Genomic DNA, 16422 nt, shown 5'->3' on the forward strand with positions numbered 1-16422 from the left:
CACTATGCATCGGGCCAGCACCTCCTCCTGAAGAAAAATGGAGTTTTCTCTCGCTCACCACCCTGCAAATTGCTGGCATGGAGGGGTGGAGTCATCCAAATCAGGAAATAGCAGGGCAAAAAAGGTTGAAGTTCCCTTGTGACTCATGCGAAGGGGGTCTCAGTCTGGATCAGCTTTTGTGTTGGGGAGAAGCTATTTTGCGCTGATATTTTGCCGAGTTTGGCCCAAGTTCCTTCAAATCTTATTTAAAGAGGTACTTGGCTGCTGGTTGGCTGAACAAAATACTCTGCCTAACTCTAACCCTTGGTAGTTGGAGGTAATCGGTTGATGTTTTCTCAAGAGCTGTTAAATGAATGGAGATGTGTTTCTGAACAGGCAATATACCTGCAGAGCTATGCCTGTGTGAAGAGCTCTGCCTGCTTTGTTTCAGCTGGAGCTGGCTAAAACTGAGGCATCTCTGAGGTGCAGCTGTTGCTTTTGGGAGTCAAATGCAGGTTAAGTGGTTGCACCATCGGCCTTCAGGAGTCTTTCTCCCAGAGTGCTCTGCTTGTATATTTGTATTATTATTAATTAAATTTGTATACTGTCCTATACTCAGGGCTGTTCACAACATAAAATCACAAAATAAAAAACACAAAATAAGAACAAAAACAAACCAATAACCCCACCCCTTCCACAACACATGCAAAAGGGCACTGGATGTCAATCAGCCAAAGGCCGGGTTAAAGAGGGATGTTTTTGCCTGATGCCTAAAGGTGTATAATGAAAGTGTCAGCTGAACCTCCCTGGAGAGAAAATTCCACAAGTAGGGAGTCACTGCGAAGGAAAAAGCCTGTTCTCATGTTGCCATCCTCTAGACTTCTCACGGAGGAGGCACGTGAAGAAGAGCCTCAGAGTCTGGGTAGGTTCATATGGAGAGAGACAGTCCTTGAAGTATTGCGGTCCTGAGCAAATATTACGAAGACACTGTAAGTCTGCAGAGCTCTCACAGTCAAAAAAACAAATCCTTTGTCATGTTTCCACTGGACTTCCCACTGCTATGGGAAGCAGGGAGTGATTTAATGGCATTTTCATTGCAAGCAGATTGAAGCTCTTTGTTGTTAAAAAGAACCTTTTGGTTAAAGGAAATTTGCTTCCTAAGCCTTGCTGATGGAAGAATAAATGAGCCTTTCATTTGCTAACACTTTCAGTGCATTTTCGCTGATGCATCACAGTTCATGAATTCTTTGTCCATCCACAGGTTGGCCAGATGCCAAGCTTATGCAAACAGTTGTAGCAGCAACTTCAATCTGCAATTTGCCATCTGAGTGACGCAGACTTATTTTAGTCTCTTCAAACCCATATTTCCTTATGAGCTCATATCTGTGGCTCCTGACAGATTTGAAAGTGGCCATCTGCCAGCAACACAACTATGCTAGGAAAAATGATGTATTTTAAAGTCAAAGTGGCAAAAAAACAACCCCTGAAATTCCATGTGCAGCCATAGAAAAACAAAATCTTTTGGAGGAGCTGGCCAAGGTGAAAAATTGAAACCAATGGTACAGAACAGGTGGATTCTGTGCCCACCTTAATTCAAAATCTAAGACTTCAGCCAAATTATTTTTGTTTTTTTAAGGTGATAAATGCAGACAGAGTTTGCTATTCATGTATTGTTTTGAGATTTTATACGAGTATTTTTCCTCTTTTGAGTCATCAAGGAAGCATGGCCTATAGATGTAGACTCTTCTGCTGCTGAATCATGGGCGTAGCCAGGATTTTTTTTGGGAGGGGGCAGGCCACTTGTGGAGGGGCAGAACCTCAGTTTCCTATGTATTTTAATGTATTTTACTGCCCCTCTCTTGGCTATGCCCATGTGCTGATTCAATGAACTTGGATGGATTTAAGAGGATTGCACGAATTCATGGAGGATAAGGCTATGGCTACTGGCAGCAATGGCTATGCTTTGCCTCCTCACTTGGAGCATCTAAAGTTGCAAGCCTATGTGCACTTAATAATATCTTACCATGAAAATGACTGTATGATTTCAGTAGAAAATGCTTAAAGTTGTGTGCTAAGAGAGTCAAACCAGAAGGTGTTAGCAGTTTTTATTTGGCAAAAGATTCAAAGATGGTCAAAGTTAGCTTGAATCAAAAGGGAAAAAACGGTCCTCCTCATTCTAGCTCTTACTTCAAGTGATCTCGGCTCTTTTACAGTTTATAGAGCAGAAACCTGTACCACTAAGGCTGTAATCGTATATGCTTTCCTAGGAGTAGAGTTTGGGGGAGAATTCAGTTCAATTCATGCACAAATGCAAACACAGCCATCTTTTGAAATTCACACTTCTCCAAATTTTGCAATGCAGTTCTCCAGCCAAATAATACATAAATGCATATACTAGGCTAAAGTGTGCGTGTAAATGCATATGTTAGAGAAAATAACACGTAGAAAAGCATTATATTGGGGGGTGGCTTTTTAAAAAGTGTACATTATGCAAAATTGCATAAAACTGTGTATATTGGAAGAAATTTGCTAGTGAATTTTCACGAGTTTATTTTTTAAAAATGCAGTGATGTGAAAATACAGACAACTGAAGATTCAAAAAAATGAGAAGCCAAGAGAACCCAAAGTTGACAGGTTTGTCCATCCCTACCTGGGTGTGAACTCAATTGAACTCTACAGGGATTACTTCTGAGTAGGTATGCATGGAATGTGGTTAATAAACCATTTAAGAATAAATGGATAAATATTATCATGATGCTACTCACTTTAAAGCTTTAGGACAGCCACTATCTATCACAGCATCTAAGATAAAGATGAGCGTGTTTCATTCTGTGAGCTTTTTTTTTGGTCAAAACTGTTTTTTTTTTACAAAGAGGATGACAAATTCCAGTGAAGCCTTTTGCAGTATTCTCTGTACTGCAAGACACAGTTGCTTAGTAAAACCTGCCAATTTAATTATGAAAATTCAGGGCTGCTTATTTGGTGATGATATTGCCTGTTTGTATAATACAGTACTATTAATCTCATTCTTTTCAAGTAATAGAAAGATTATAACCTTTCGAAAGGCACAGGCTTTTCAAAGTGCATGCAGGACATCTTACCTACTTAAGACTCCATCTAGTGTTGCTTTAAAATAATTCACAGAAACGATGAAGGAAATGAAGCTTGAAAGCACTAGTGGGCTGGAGTATTACAGCTATTCACTGGCTCTCTCTGACGTAGGGAGAAACTTTCCATCAACACAACTGCTGTATATTATATTAAATATCCATAGCAACACTTTAAAATAGAACCCTATAAAACTGCACCTTTATCCATTTCACATTATAGAGATCACATATTTTGCCTTCAATGAATCAATGTGCAATATGATGTATCTTTGTCAAATTACAATGGAAGCAGCAGATAGTGGAGGAAGTATTTATCAAAAGAGATGTTCCCATTCAAAGACAATACAGTAGTAGCTGTTGTTATAGTATAATCCATATGCTGTGGAGTGGGCACTTGAGGAGTGCAAGATGCAGGGCATAATGTTCTAGGAGAAAGGTGATCTTGTGGCTGTTGGAATCAGAGACACTTATGTCAAATAAGCTGAGGTTTAGCACTACTTGAAGTCATCCAAATTTCTAAACTAATCATGGAAGAGCCAAAGAAGCAAGGACTGAGATGCTACTCTTCCCTTGCTCCTGACTGAACTGTGGGAGGGCATGTAAGATGCCTTCTTCTGGTTACTGACTAGTTTTCTCTGGGAGACCTAAAGCAAGTTTAGAAGGAAACCAATTTTTTTTTTAATCACAAACACAATCATGGTATAATGGAATTATAAGGCTACAATATTCAAAAGGTTATCGGATACACCTCCCTCACATCCTTAGTCCCAGTTCTCTTCCTCTAGTTCAAAGAAACATGGACATGAAGGACACCAGGGGGTTAGCAGACTTAGCGGCATCTGACCCTGTGCTCTCCCTAGATCCCTGATCAGCTCAGATAACGAGGGAGAGAGCTTGGACTGACTCAGGAGTTAACTCACATGCCACATGACACTTTATTACAGTGATCCATTAAATCCCGAGGGTAAAGCAAAGCTCATCAGATAAATTTTTACTCAAGTGCAGGCCTACTTGCATCATACAAAATTTATTTATTTAGATACCAACTTTCAAGGCTGCACAGACTACAAGACTACACAATGTCTTTCACATCATTGGGTGGGTGGGACAGTATGAAATCACCATTGCACAGTAAAACCAGTACCAGAAGCCAAGGGAAGGCTACACAGTGCAGGTGAAGCAGCATAACAATCTGACGCTCCAAACACTGTGTGCACACCATGCAGATCTACCTGGCACCTCACTGCTCTCCTTCTCAGATAAGTGGCACCACTCCAGGCTGTCCCACCATGCCAACAACTACTGCACAGCTGGAATCCTGTTAGGGAGAATGCCCTCTTGTGTGTTGACATATATTGCACCCTAGGCAAGTCCAGCACCACTAAGAGGGTGTGTCACCACCCCCAATCACAAACTCTGGGCAGGTTACCTGTCGGAACATGTAAACTATCAAATTCCTAGGTCCTAAGCTGTGTAGGGCTTTATATGAATAAATGAATGAATGTTTATGATTACGGCAAACAGCTAGCATACTAGGCTTTATATGTTAATATAAGCACCTTAACCTTAGCCTGGTAGCGTATAGCTGGCAATTGCAGCTCCTTCAGTGCCAAGGTTACGTATTTTTGTAAGCTGCCCCACTGAGCAGCCTTGCTGCTGCATTCTGCACCGGCTGAAGCTTCCAAACCAAACCTAACGGCATCTCCACAGAGCATGTGGCAATAATCCAGCTACAGAAAATTAAAGTTTGGTTATTAATGCTAATATTTAATCTATTCCTCAGTGCTCTTTCCTTAAAATTATCTGTGAAAGAGTGATAATGCAAAAGTTGTCCCCATGAAAATAAACCAGACATAATTAATAAAATAGCTGAAGCATACATCAGGTATTACAATAAAAATAGAACTTTATCTGGTGGTAATGTAGCATACAGTACCTATGACTCATTTCTAACTATAGATCAATTTTCAATACAGGAGGGGAGGCAGGCAATTTGAACCAAGCAAGCATTGACATGTTTTCCTAGCCTTTAAAAATGTTAACCTAAGATTTCAGTGCTTGTTCATCTTCTGTGACAACCAACACCCTGACTTTAGGCACTGCATGGGGTAACACTGCTAATTCCCATGCACCGAACACAGGGTATTTTTAGGCACGCATTAAAGCTCTCTAGCTGGGAATCAAAACCACAACATCGTATCTCACTCCAGAGGTATCATTTCTAACCACTGCCATTCAGATGGCACTTAAGTCATGCATCCTTAGTTATATTTGCCAAATGCTATGCCTTGAGACTTCGCCCTTGAAGGTTAGCATGATAGGTTCAACAGAAACAAGGTCTAAATGTGCATTTGTTTCCTTTCCTCAGTATATAGCAGCTCCTTTGTTGGTTTCAACAGATAGGTAAAATGATATAAATTATTTAACTAGCACATGAAGAGTTGTGTGAAAGAACTTGCACGTTCTTATATCAGTCTAAGTGGTATAAATGTCATCTTTCCTTTCTTTGAACATTTATTTCTCTAAATAACAAATGGATGGTTCTTCTTTTGCTTTAATCACAGTCTTGTACCAAGAACTGCCTGCTCTATTGTTTCAAACTCCAAAGGGATCCACAGATTTAATGCTGCTGCTGACCATATGTCCATAGGGTCTCAACCTCCAATTTCAATTATTAACAATTATTAATCATATATAACTGCTCTGATACTATCATGAGCACTTGAAGGTGTCTGGTTACCATTTTGTAGAAGAGTTTCAAGAGCATACTGGAACTTTAGGTTTGCGCTAAACATTTAAAAAAGAATCAGACTTTTTGCTGTTGGAAAGTGATAGGGAAACACATTGAAAAATGTGGGACAAAGAAATTATTATAAGGAAGATGTGTAAACAAACACCTTGCAAGTGATTAATGTAAGGAGAATGTTCATAGTCATAAAGTTGCCAAGCAAACAAATCAAAATGAATGCTCAGTAAAGACCAGATAGAATTTATGTAAACTTTGTGAAAACAAATCAAGATGAATCCTCAATGAACAAGTCATCTGAAGAAGCCCTTGGAAGAGGGGAGCATATTATAATTCTGCAGGCCAGGATATACAAATGGTAGCCATGTCAACAAGCTGATCTGGGATGGGAGAGGAGGGCAGGAGGAAAATATCAACAGTGTTAGTTTTGAAGGTGTCTGCTTTTCAGCTCATAGTACTGACCCCAATTTTTACTTGTACTCAACACGTTTAGTTGTTTTACATAACTAATTTTCATATGAAAATAAGTAATGTACAAGGAAAGGGTCTTCTAAAGGGCATGCATGAGATAGAGAACATTTTTTCTAGTTATTCCAGACACCTGTTGTGAGTGGCAAATCCATGCCAGGCTTCCCGTATATTGACAAGGAGGAAAAAGAAGGTTTGCCCTCCCTGATGAAGCTTGATTTGTGAAAACTGCTGTCAAATAATACTCTTCCTGGAACTGATTCAAAGCATGTCCAAATACTATGTATAACATGTGCTTGAAACATTAGGACATCAGCTCAGATACCTTGCATAGCTAAACCCTGACATAATGGGGGACTTATGTTAACTGGGGAGTGGGTGCATATGTGTATACTGTATACAAGTACAGCCGTACCTTGGTTTTCAAACAGCTTATTTCTCGAATGTTTTGGCTCCCGAATGCCACAAACCTGGAAGTGAGTGTTCCAGTTTGTGAACTATTTTTGGAAGCCAAACATCCAACGAGGCTTTCACGGCTTCCAATTGGCTGCAGGAGCTTCCTGCAGCCAATCAGAAGCCCCGCTTTGGTTTTCGAACATTTTGGAAGTCGAACAGACTTTGGGAACAGATTCCATTCGACTTCCAAGGCATGACTGTAGAGTCAAGGAAGCTATTACAGGTAAGAAGTCTTCCTTGGGAAAACTAATGTCTTGTCCAAACAAAAGACACAAGCTTGAGTGAACGAAATGCAAGCAGCTAATAAGAGATGCAAACAAATAATTCAAGGAGCACAAAGCTGAAAACCTAAAGACCAACACAAGAAATTCTTTAAATGCATTAGAAGCAAAGTATCAGCAATGGGGAAATGAGACACAGGTATTGAGAGTGAGGAACAGGGGGAAGCATGTGACAGTGAGGGAGTAAGAGACAGAGGAAGATGTGGGTATTTTTCCCATTTCCCTTCTCTCCCTTCCTCCACCAAGCCTTCCCCAACTTCAAATTTTGCTGTCCCTGCTCATCTCCTAACTTTAAAAGATAGTTATATACCAGTGATAAGTATTACTTGTAACAGTTCCCTAGGAAGATAGATTTCACTACAGTGGTACCTCGGGTTACAGACGCTTCAGGTTACATACGCTTCAGGTTACACACTCTGCTAACCCAGAAATAGTGCTTCAGGTTAAGGACTTTGCTTCAGGATGAGAACAGAAATCGTGCTCCGGCGGTGCAGCAGCAGCAGGAGGCCCCATTAGCTAAAGTGGTGCTTCAGGTTAAGAACAGTTTCAGGTTAAGTACGGACCTTCAGAACGAATAAAGTACTTAACCCGAGGTACCACTGTATTGTGTTACTATGTTTATTCCCACCCCACCATTCTTGACTGACTGACTGATTAAGGACAATGCCTGTCAGAAAGTGAAATATGGCATTTTGATCTTCATTTCTAATGCCTTTGTATACTTAGTGTTGTTGCATAAATAAACCACTTGATTCTTGAGAAAAACTATCAGGGGAGAGAAGAAAGATTTGATGCTCTATTTATAGAACAAAACTGGGATGACAGATTGGATTCCAGCTTTCAGCTTAATCTGTAAAATTTTAACAACCAGGATAAAAAAATGTTCAGACTGAGAGCAACATGATTGCATTTGACATACACAATACAAAACAGTTCAACTACACTACTTATTTGAAACTCATACTCAGATGCTGGCAAGCTCTAAGTGTTCCATTTCACAAGACTAAACATCGGCCACCTAAAATGTTATTACACATACAACCTCTAAACTCTGTATGAATAGAAATGGCATGATCACTTGACAGGTGACTTTGAAAGAAATTGAAAGAATCACTGACTAATTTCGGATTATAATCTTAAATTACAAAGCGTACCATCCTAGGCATGCTTATTGAGTGAGTAAGCACAATTGATGTGTGCTTCCATGTAAATGTACGCTGGGTTGCTGTTAAAGCATGATTCTCAAAAGTTCTTCTTAGGCTGTAATCCCAAACACACTTACGACCAAGGAAAATGCCCTGTTGATTTACTTTGAAATAAAAAAAGCCTCTGATTACACTACTCAACACTTCTAGATGCACATGAAAAAACAATGAAATTCCTATCACCAACCAAAAATTTTGGAGTTTCTGTAATGTAGAATCAAGCAGCTAGTCTATGACTGCCCCTTGATGGCAAGAATGGGAAGAGGAATAGCAGCCCATTACTTAAACTGCCATTCATATACCGGTACTTGCATTTCTGTGGAATAACACAGTTTTTAAAATATGCAAGTATAATCTATCCCTATACATAATTATTTAAGAAAATGCTAAAGTTAATTAGCTGACGAGATCCACCTGTTTTATACATGTAAGTAATTTGGATGCTGATGTTCTTGTTGTAGAACATAAACCAACACAAATACCTGTGGCTAATATAATCCAGATTCTTTTTTTAAAAAAAAAATAGCCATTTTGCTGATCTAGATTCCGCCCACCCCACCCCGAAAACAGATTGTACAAATGTTGATTCCCTCACTATTTCTCTGGGCTGCTGCAGTTTTATCTTCCTGACTGCTGCTTCCCCAACCCCAACCCCAACCCCAACTGATACCCAAGTCTAGCTGATATCCATTCGAAAGTTTTGAATGGACTCAAATTTGAAACTGCTGTTCATCTAACCAAAGTATAGAAAATGTCTCTAGGATCTGTCTCCATACCAGAGATTACAATGAAAAGTGGTGATTCTAGGGATTATTATTTTTTTAGGAAACTGGGTGGTGAGGTGAAGTGGGGGGGTGGGGGTTGGAGAATCCTGGAAATAAATTAGTCTGGTTAGTTCAATGTCTCTTCTGGACAAATTCGTGGAAAGTTTATTAAAGATCAAATTATCAGGAATATAGGATAAGTCCTGCTGAATGAGCATCAACATGACTTCAGCAGCACCAAGTCTTGTATCACTAATCCTTTAGAGTTATTTGAGAGTGTCAACAAACACATGAAAAGGAGTAATCAGGTATACATTGTGTACTTGAGACTTTAAACTAGGAGTTGGGGACCTGCGGCTTGTGTGCCAATATTTAACACACCAGGCCATTTTCTCCAAACCATGCCCATCAAATAACATCACTGATGATGTCAGCTGATGGAAGGAGAGGGTTTAATTCTGCATTGGTTGTACCACCCCATTCCCAGGAGGGAACAGGATCTGGCAGCCTAGGCAGCAGAATTTAATCTCTGCTAACCACCTGATGAGTGGAGATTACAGTCCTTTGCATTCTCCTTTAAGTGAGCAGGATGGTGGCAGGGAAATGTGAGACCAACATTGCTGCCACCCAAGACTTGTGAAACCCTTCACATGTTTGCCCCCTCCCTTTTTAACATTGGAGCACAAGGGATTTTGACTGGTGCGTGGTCATATCCTTCTGTCAAATTTGGCACATGAGGCAGATAAGTGGAGCCAAAAAGGTTCTGCATCCCTGCTTTAAACCTACCAATTTATCTGTGCCATGCATAATTTTAGATTTGTAATGCTAGTATTTTATAAGGTTCTTATGATATTGACCTAATTTATCTTAATTTCTGTAATGCTTGATTAAGTTCTATTAAGTAAAGGAAATGCATTTACTATCTGCCTGGAGACTTGTCCTTGAACACTACATTTACAGTGTGGTGACAGTAAGGGGGACTAACTCTCCCTCTTTAATGTGGCAGTTGTAGAGGGAGCTGAGATAAAAAACTTAGTGTCTGCTACATAGAAATCAGGCTTAGATTTTTTTCCCTCAGAGCACATCTGGATTTTGAGCAAGTACTGTGGACACCACCCGCTCTGGTAATTTCTCTCCTCCCTCCAGCCAGATCAGTTCTTCATACTAAGAGACATAGATAAATCAGCCATGCACCCATTTCACTTATCCAAGGGATCAGCGTAAATGTCAAATCCCAAAGAGCAGTGTCTCTAAAAGCTCACAAAACAAATATCACTCTTCCAACTTTCTCCTTCAGCACTATGTACTTTTCGGGGGGGGGGGAGAGAAGGTAACCATCCATACACCCTCATGGCCAAGGCAGCCAGTGAGAGAGGCAAGGGATTAAGACACTGTGGACACCAGGGGTCACAATGGCATTATTATGATGGCCCTTGTATTAATTAGAGTAGGAATGGCAGATTTCAAGCCCAGGGGCTGGATGCAGCTCTCAAGGCCTTGGGACTTTCTCCAGGCCATATTCTCTCCTCAGCTGCACCTCACCAGCCCAGCTAGAATATGTCCTTGAACTCTGATAATGCTTCTTGTTTGCCGGGGTGGGAGATAGAGCTGCTGTTAGCATGTTTATAGAAACTAAGCTAAAATTCATGTTTATTGCTCTGCCCACTCTGGCCTTGCTAAGCTCTGGTGTTTGGCCTCCAGAAGGTTGTTTAGACTGAAATACAGGCTGAAGAGGGTTCCCCCCCCCCAAGTTACTGTTGTTGGCATCCGTCTGTCTGCAGAGACAGTGGTGTGCACCTCCAGGGCTGAAGTCATACTGCCATGTTAGTTACGGGAGGAGTAGTACCTCTGGTGAGTGACACTTCCTGCTTCTTCTGCGGTAGTTTGTCCACCTTTGGTCCCCACCCCACCCAAGTTTTAAATCATAAAAACCACCCGACTCCTATCCCACTGATACTCTGTTCTAGAATGACACAATCAGTGCCATTCCATGCATGTTCACAGGAGCATTCATTTGGCCTTACTCCCTAGTAAGCTTATTTAGAACTTAGGGATATAGGTGCAAATACATGTAATAGCACCGCAGCACTGTTTAAAAGCCATGAAACGCACCAGATGACATTGGGCCAGTCCGTATACCTCAGCCTCAAAGGGTTGTTGTGAGGATAAAACTGGGAAAGAACCATACATGCTCCTGGATAAAAATGTAAAAAAAAACCCCAGTAAATTAAAAAAAAAAGAACCCACTACGTTGGGGACAGAATCTCTGAAGAGAAAAATAACACAGGGACTTTTTACCCTTTTCTGTCACCTATCATTTCTCTCAGTTCCTACAATTTTGGTCGCACAACTTCTACTCTCTGAAATGTGAAAGGGATGGGGATTTCTTTCACCAAAGTATTATTTACTAATATTTTCCAAAAAGGAGAAAAAAAGCTTACAACAGTTTATTTTCAGACATTTCTATATAACCATAAATAAATCAATTAGGGGCGCCACAGAACAGTCTATTTACGGTTCTTTATTCACCATCATAATTAGAGGAACATAAAAAAAAAGTTTCATGTCCTGGGGGACCATCCTGGGGGGGGGGGGTTCAAAACGTCATGCCGGTGACCCAACCAGCATTTAGAGAATCCCTCTAAGTCTGCGTAGAGCGCGCGGCAAGCAGTTCCCTTAAGCGGGTGAAGGAATGACGGGGGAGTGGGCACTGCAGCTTCCCTTGACGCTACGGAGTTTTCGTAGCCGCGCGGCCAACCCCTCCCTCCCACTCACCCAGCGCGGCGTTTTCCTATATAATAACATGCCGCCCACTAAAACAACATGGCGGCCTCGCTCTCTGGCCCCGGGCTGTAGGCGGCGCAGCGGCTCTGCGGGGTTTTGTAGCGAAGAAGCCCTGGCGGGGGGAAATCTCCGCCTGTGCCGCCTCACAGCTCCCGTCTGCGGCTCCTCCCTCGCCAACTGAAGGGAAGTGTGTGTGGGGAGAGAAAGAAACCAACGAGCGGGGGTGTCCGCGCCTCAGGCTGCCGCCACGTCTCGCGGGCCCCCGCTCCTTTTCCCTTTTTCTTTTTTGTTTCTTCCGCGCCGGCTCCTCCAACCGCCGCCTCTGCTGATTCCGGGGGCGGCCTAGAGAGGTCGCCCTTGCTCTGAGAGCGGCTGGCACAGGAGCCGAGTGAGGGGAGACCGAGCCGAGAGAGGGAGCCGGCGGCTTGTGGGCGGGAGCGGGGTGGCGGCGGCGGCGCGAAAGAGGGACAGGGGCGTCGTGTGAAGAAGAAGCGCCGCTTGCGGGCAGCCAGCAAATTCCTCCTGAGGCGGCGATACGGAGGGAAGCTGAGGGGGCAGACTGGGGAGAGAGCCATAGCTTTGAGGCGGGCGAGGAGCGGGGCGTCATCGTCTTCGTCGTGGATGTGCCTCTGAGGTAAAAGAGGTTGCCTGAGGTAAAAATAAAAAAAAGCCGGCGAGGAGGAGGGGACAGACGGAGGCGATCAGGACACATGGCGGCAGCGGCAGCAGCAGCCCCGGGGCTGGTTTGACAGAGAGGAGCGCTGCTGCTGCTGCTGCTGCTGCTGCCTGCGAGGGAGAGAGGATGTCGCTGCAGCCTTCAGAAGCCAACTCGGAGCTCCTCTCGCCCGCCGCCGGCGACAAGCAGCTGTTGCTGGGCTGCGGCGCGGAGGAGGGAGAGAGAGCGGATTCCCCGGCGGAGGCGGCGGGATCAGAGCAGGACGAGAGGGCGGCGGCGCTGGCGGCTGCGGAGGAGGAGGAGGAGGGAGGAGGAGGAGGAGGAGAGAAGAAACTGCCTCCCCAGCTGACGGAGCCCAGGGCAGCTTCTGGGGTATGTATGCATTCTGTGTTTGTATATACCAGCTCCTGGTTCTTCCTAGCGGTCTGCTGCAGCAAAACAGCGGCTCCTTAATAAAGGCTGGCAGACTGATTGCGGCAAGGCTAGTAAAGGCTTTCATGGACCACCACCAGCGCCTGAGATGCTCTTTTAAGGGATGCTGGAAAGCTTTCCCCGTCCACAGATGCTTCGCTGCTGAGCTCACCAGGAGATGCTGGGATGAATGGCTCGGCTTCAACTCCCGTGAAAAAGCAGCTTAAGGCCAAATCTTTCCTGGTGATAATGGGAAGCAAAGGGCATGAAATTCACGGGAGGTTTTGTTTCTTTTCCTCCCACGCTCTCAGGTGTACACATAATATACATGTTGACTGGTTTCACTAATGTAACAGCACCCAGTGATTGGCATCAGTGGGGCTTTGGGGGGGTGGAGGGAGGGGGTTCTTATAAACTTATCCATAGAGAAGTAGCTGGTATTTAATGGTCCTGCCATTTTTGGCTACATTGTCGGAACAATTAGTGTGCTGAATGGGACAGATTGTGTAGGCGTGGTTTCCAGGATTTCTCTGTTCTGGCACAGAATAAGATCCCAACATGTTGTTTTTCGTTTTAAATCAAGGCCGTTATAACATTGATGTATCAACAAATTATTAGCATAAATATAGTTTGAATATCTGTAAGTCCAGTGAATAAGTATCAAGGAAGATTTTGTCAAGACTGTTTGGGAGGAAAGGGGACTGCAGGGGATAATTGAGAGAAACTAGTTCAGGGGGACACTTTAAGGGGAGCAAGGATTTTGCTATACATACACATTAAATATAAATACACTGTGAATGAAAGCTTGAGGTCATTAATCAGGTAGCAGGACAAATTAGGGGGAGCACCCAACACCCTTTGGAAGTAACTCCAGGGGGTTGTGTTTTGAACTAGTGTGTACCATTCCAACAGGGCACAATTATGGTATGTACTTGTATTTAGAGGGACGCAGGTGGCGCTGTGGGTTAAAGCCTCAGCACCTAGGACTTGCCGATCGAAAGGTTGGCGGTTCAAATCCCTGCGGCGGGGTGCGCTCCTGCTGCTCGGTCCCAGCGCCTGCCAACCTAGCAGTTCGAAAGCACCTCCGGGTGCAAGAAGATAAATAGGGACCACTTACCAGCGGGAAGGTAAACGGCGTTTCCGTGTGCGGCTCTGGCTCGCCAGAGCAGCGATGTCACGCTGGCCACGTGACCCGGAAGTGTCTCCGGACAGCGCTGGCCCCTGGCCTCGAGTGAGATGGGCGCACAACCCCAGAGTCTGTCAAGACTGGCCCGTACGGGCAGGGGTACCTTTACCTTTACCTTTTACTTGTATTTAGAATGCATTAATGCTTATAGCATTCTCACCATTTAACCTTAATTTCTCAGCTATAGTTTCTCTCATAGTTTGATAGCTTTGAGAGACTGGAGATTGCTTTTGGAGAATGCAATTATAAAGTAAACAGTTAAGCAACAAATGAATGCTTAGAATTGCCTAACTAGAAACAAAATCATTGGTCGAATCTTGGGGGGTTGATAAATCCAGGTTAAAAATGTGCCTAAGAAGGGCCTGGAATGTTCCCCAAGATTTTCTATGCATTAAATGACATCTAGCCACATTTCCATAGACTGATTATACTGGATCACAAACAGTGAATGAGGCACCCTATACTTATTGGGGTAAGAAATACATGATCCACTGGATCTTAAATGCACACCTATCAAAAAATGTTAACAGCAACAAAGGGAGGGCAAAAGGAAAGGTAAGTAGACACTTTTTAGAGAAGGAGAAGGTTATCTTTCTATTATGCATCACTCATTTGTGTTCAAAAAGCTACACGAATCTCCCTCACTTGAATGGTAGAGTGGGAGGGAGTGCTCAGCACCTAGAACTTTTTCAGAATGACTAAAACAAAACTTTTTAGAAGTGCAAAATGGCACATGCATGAAGAAAAGTTGTTAACCAATGATGGGCACTGATATTTTGGCAGCCTCGTTCTGTGGAAGATTTATGATCCCAATAGAATCACTAGCTTATGGAACAACATCCTGTATTTAAAGTGTCAGAATATTGTGGTTTATTGCTGAGAACTTTACTTCCTTCCAACAGATGCCCTACAAGGTGGAAAGGCATGTGGATCTTCACAGCAATTGAGTGACAGTGTGTATTTGCCAAATCTAACTGAGCACATTATGGTACTGCAGAAGAGCCTGTTCTAAATATCTTAATAGGCCAAAAGGCTCATTTGAGGAAAATTTGAAAAGCTATATTCCATGTATCCATGGCCCCTGTGCTGCAAGGCAGCAAATCTCATTCTGCTTCCGGCTTTCTGTTCCTCTCCTACTAGTGGAAAGTGCAATTTGCCATCTGGAGAAAAAAGCAGCAGGGGGTGAGAGTCACTCACCAGCCCTTCAGCTAATACTGAGCATCCTTTTTCTTCCTAGCAAATAATTCTAGAACATTCACAGTAAATGTAGACCAGGGTAGAAAATTACAATCAAGCACATTTGTGGGGATGATGACTCAAGTCCTAATTGTGTGAACTCTTTTGTAAACTCAGATTGAAGTTAAGTGCCTAAAAATTAAGAACATAAGTTGCCTGCTCAGATCAGTCCAGTGGCATTTCTAATCTAGCATCTTGTTCTCACAGTCGCCAATTGAAGGCCAAATTAACTGCACCATCCCAAGAGGCCAATATTGCGGCTAGATTCTTAACATTTGAGGCCAACTGTAACTTTTAAAAGATGTTTTATGCTAATGGTTTTCAGAATGTTTTCACTCTGTTTTTGTTTCATTTTTAAATTCTGGATGTGTTTGCCCTGGGATTCCTTCAGGAGCGCAGGAGGGATACAAATTCAATACATAAATAGTACTTGGGATCAGGGCTGTCTTTATCTGAGGGTGCAAGGGGTGCGGGACACCCAGGTGCTGAATTCTGGGGGGCGCCAGGCGCCCACCGCTGAAGCCGCCTAAGCTCTTAACTATCTGCTTGTTATGAAATAATAAATAATTTTGATGAAGCTAGAAAAACAAAATACATATATACCTAGGTATTACCGAAATGTATACCTACTGTTTCACTAAAGGACTTTCGACTTTGTGTGCTCATTTACCAAAGATGTGCTGTGCCAGCGGCAGCACTTGTCATTCACAACGGCGCTGTGCACGCAAAATTAACTCTTACATCAAAATATTATGTTACGTATTGTATTGAGCTGCTATGCGGCAGCGGGGTCAGTGGCACCGTTGACACGACTGATGTTTCTCCTAAGTAGGTGCCTAAACATTACTTATAAATTTAAGTGTGGTGGTGTTGTATACTTAAGTATAAGTGTATTGTAAATAAATGAGCAAATAAAAAAGTTTGTTTCTTTTCCTCCCTTCTTTCGTAAACAGGAGATAAGGCTTAAGCGTGGTGTCTGACATAAGCCTAATAAAAGTTAATTTGGGGGCTAAACTAAATTTGGGGGCGCTGGGCACATCTTTGCACCCCGGCGGCTAAAGACAGCACTGCTTGGGATTGTTTCCAGTTGTGTACAATGAAAGTTATGTGCTGAAGCTCA

The 16422-nt window shown here is 42.9% G+C and overlaps 1 protein-coding gene and 1 long non-coding RNA gene across 3 annotated transcripts in view; one reads left to right on the forward strand and one right to left on the reverse strand.

Moving 5' to 3' along the window:
* HECTD2 (HECT domain E3 ubiquitin protein ligase 2) overlaps positions 1 to 16422 on the forward strand; it is a 60534-nt gene that overhangs the window by 11748 nt on the left and 32364 nt on the right. The window contains exon 1 of one of the 2 annotated variants that reach the window (XM_083740878.1): positions 11620 to 12841. The exons of the other annotated variant lie outside the window; for it this stretch is intronic. Coding sequence (XP_083597004.1) covers positions 12596 to 12841 — 246 coding nt within the window. The 5' untranslated portion in view covers positions 11620 to 12595. Of the gene's footprint in view, positions 1 to 11619; positions 12842 to 16422 lie in introns of those variants that run through there. 2 annotated transcript variants of the gene reach the window in all.
* Positions 6253 to 11910, reverse strand: LOC310845648. Its single transcript, XR_014564881.1, has 3 exons — positions 11785 to 11910; positions 7654 to 11203; positions 6253 to 7409 (listed from the first exon to the last, which is right to left on the reverse strand). It is a non-coding gene; the product is annotated as an uncharacterized lncRNA (long non-coding RNA).

Source organism: Podarcis gaigeae (assembly GCF_964106915.1).
Source record: "Podarcis gaigeae genome assembly, chromosome: 5".
NCBI lineage: Eukaryota > Metazoa > Chordata > Lepidosauria > Squamata > Lacertidae > Podarcis > Podarcis gaigeae.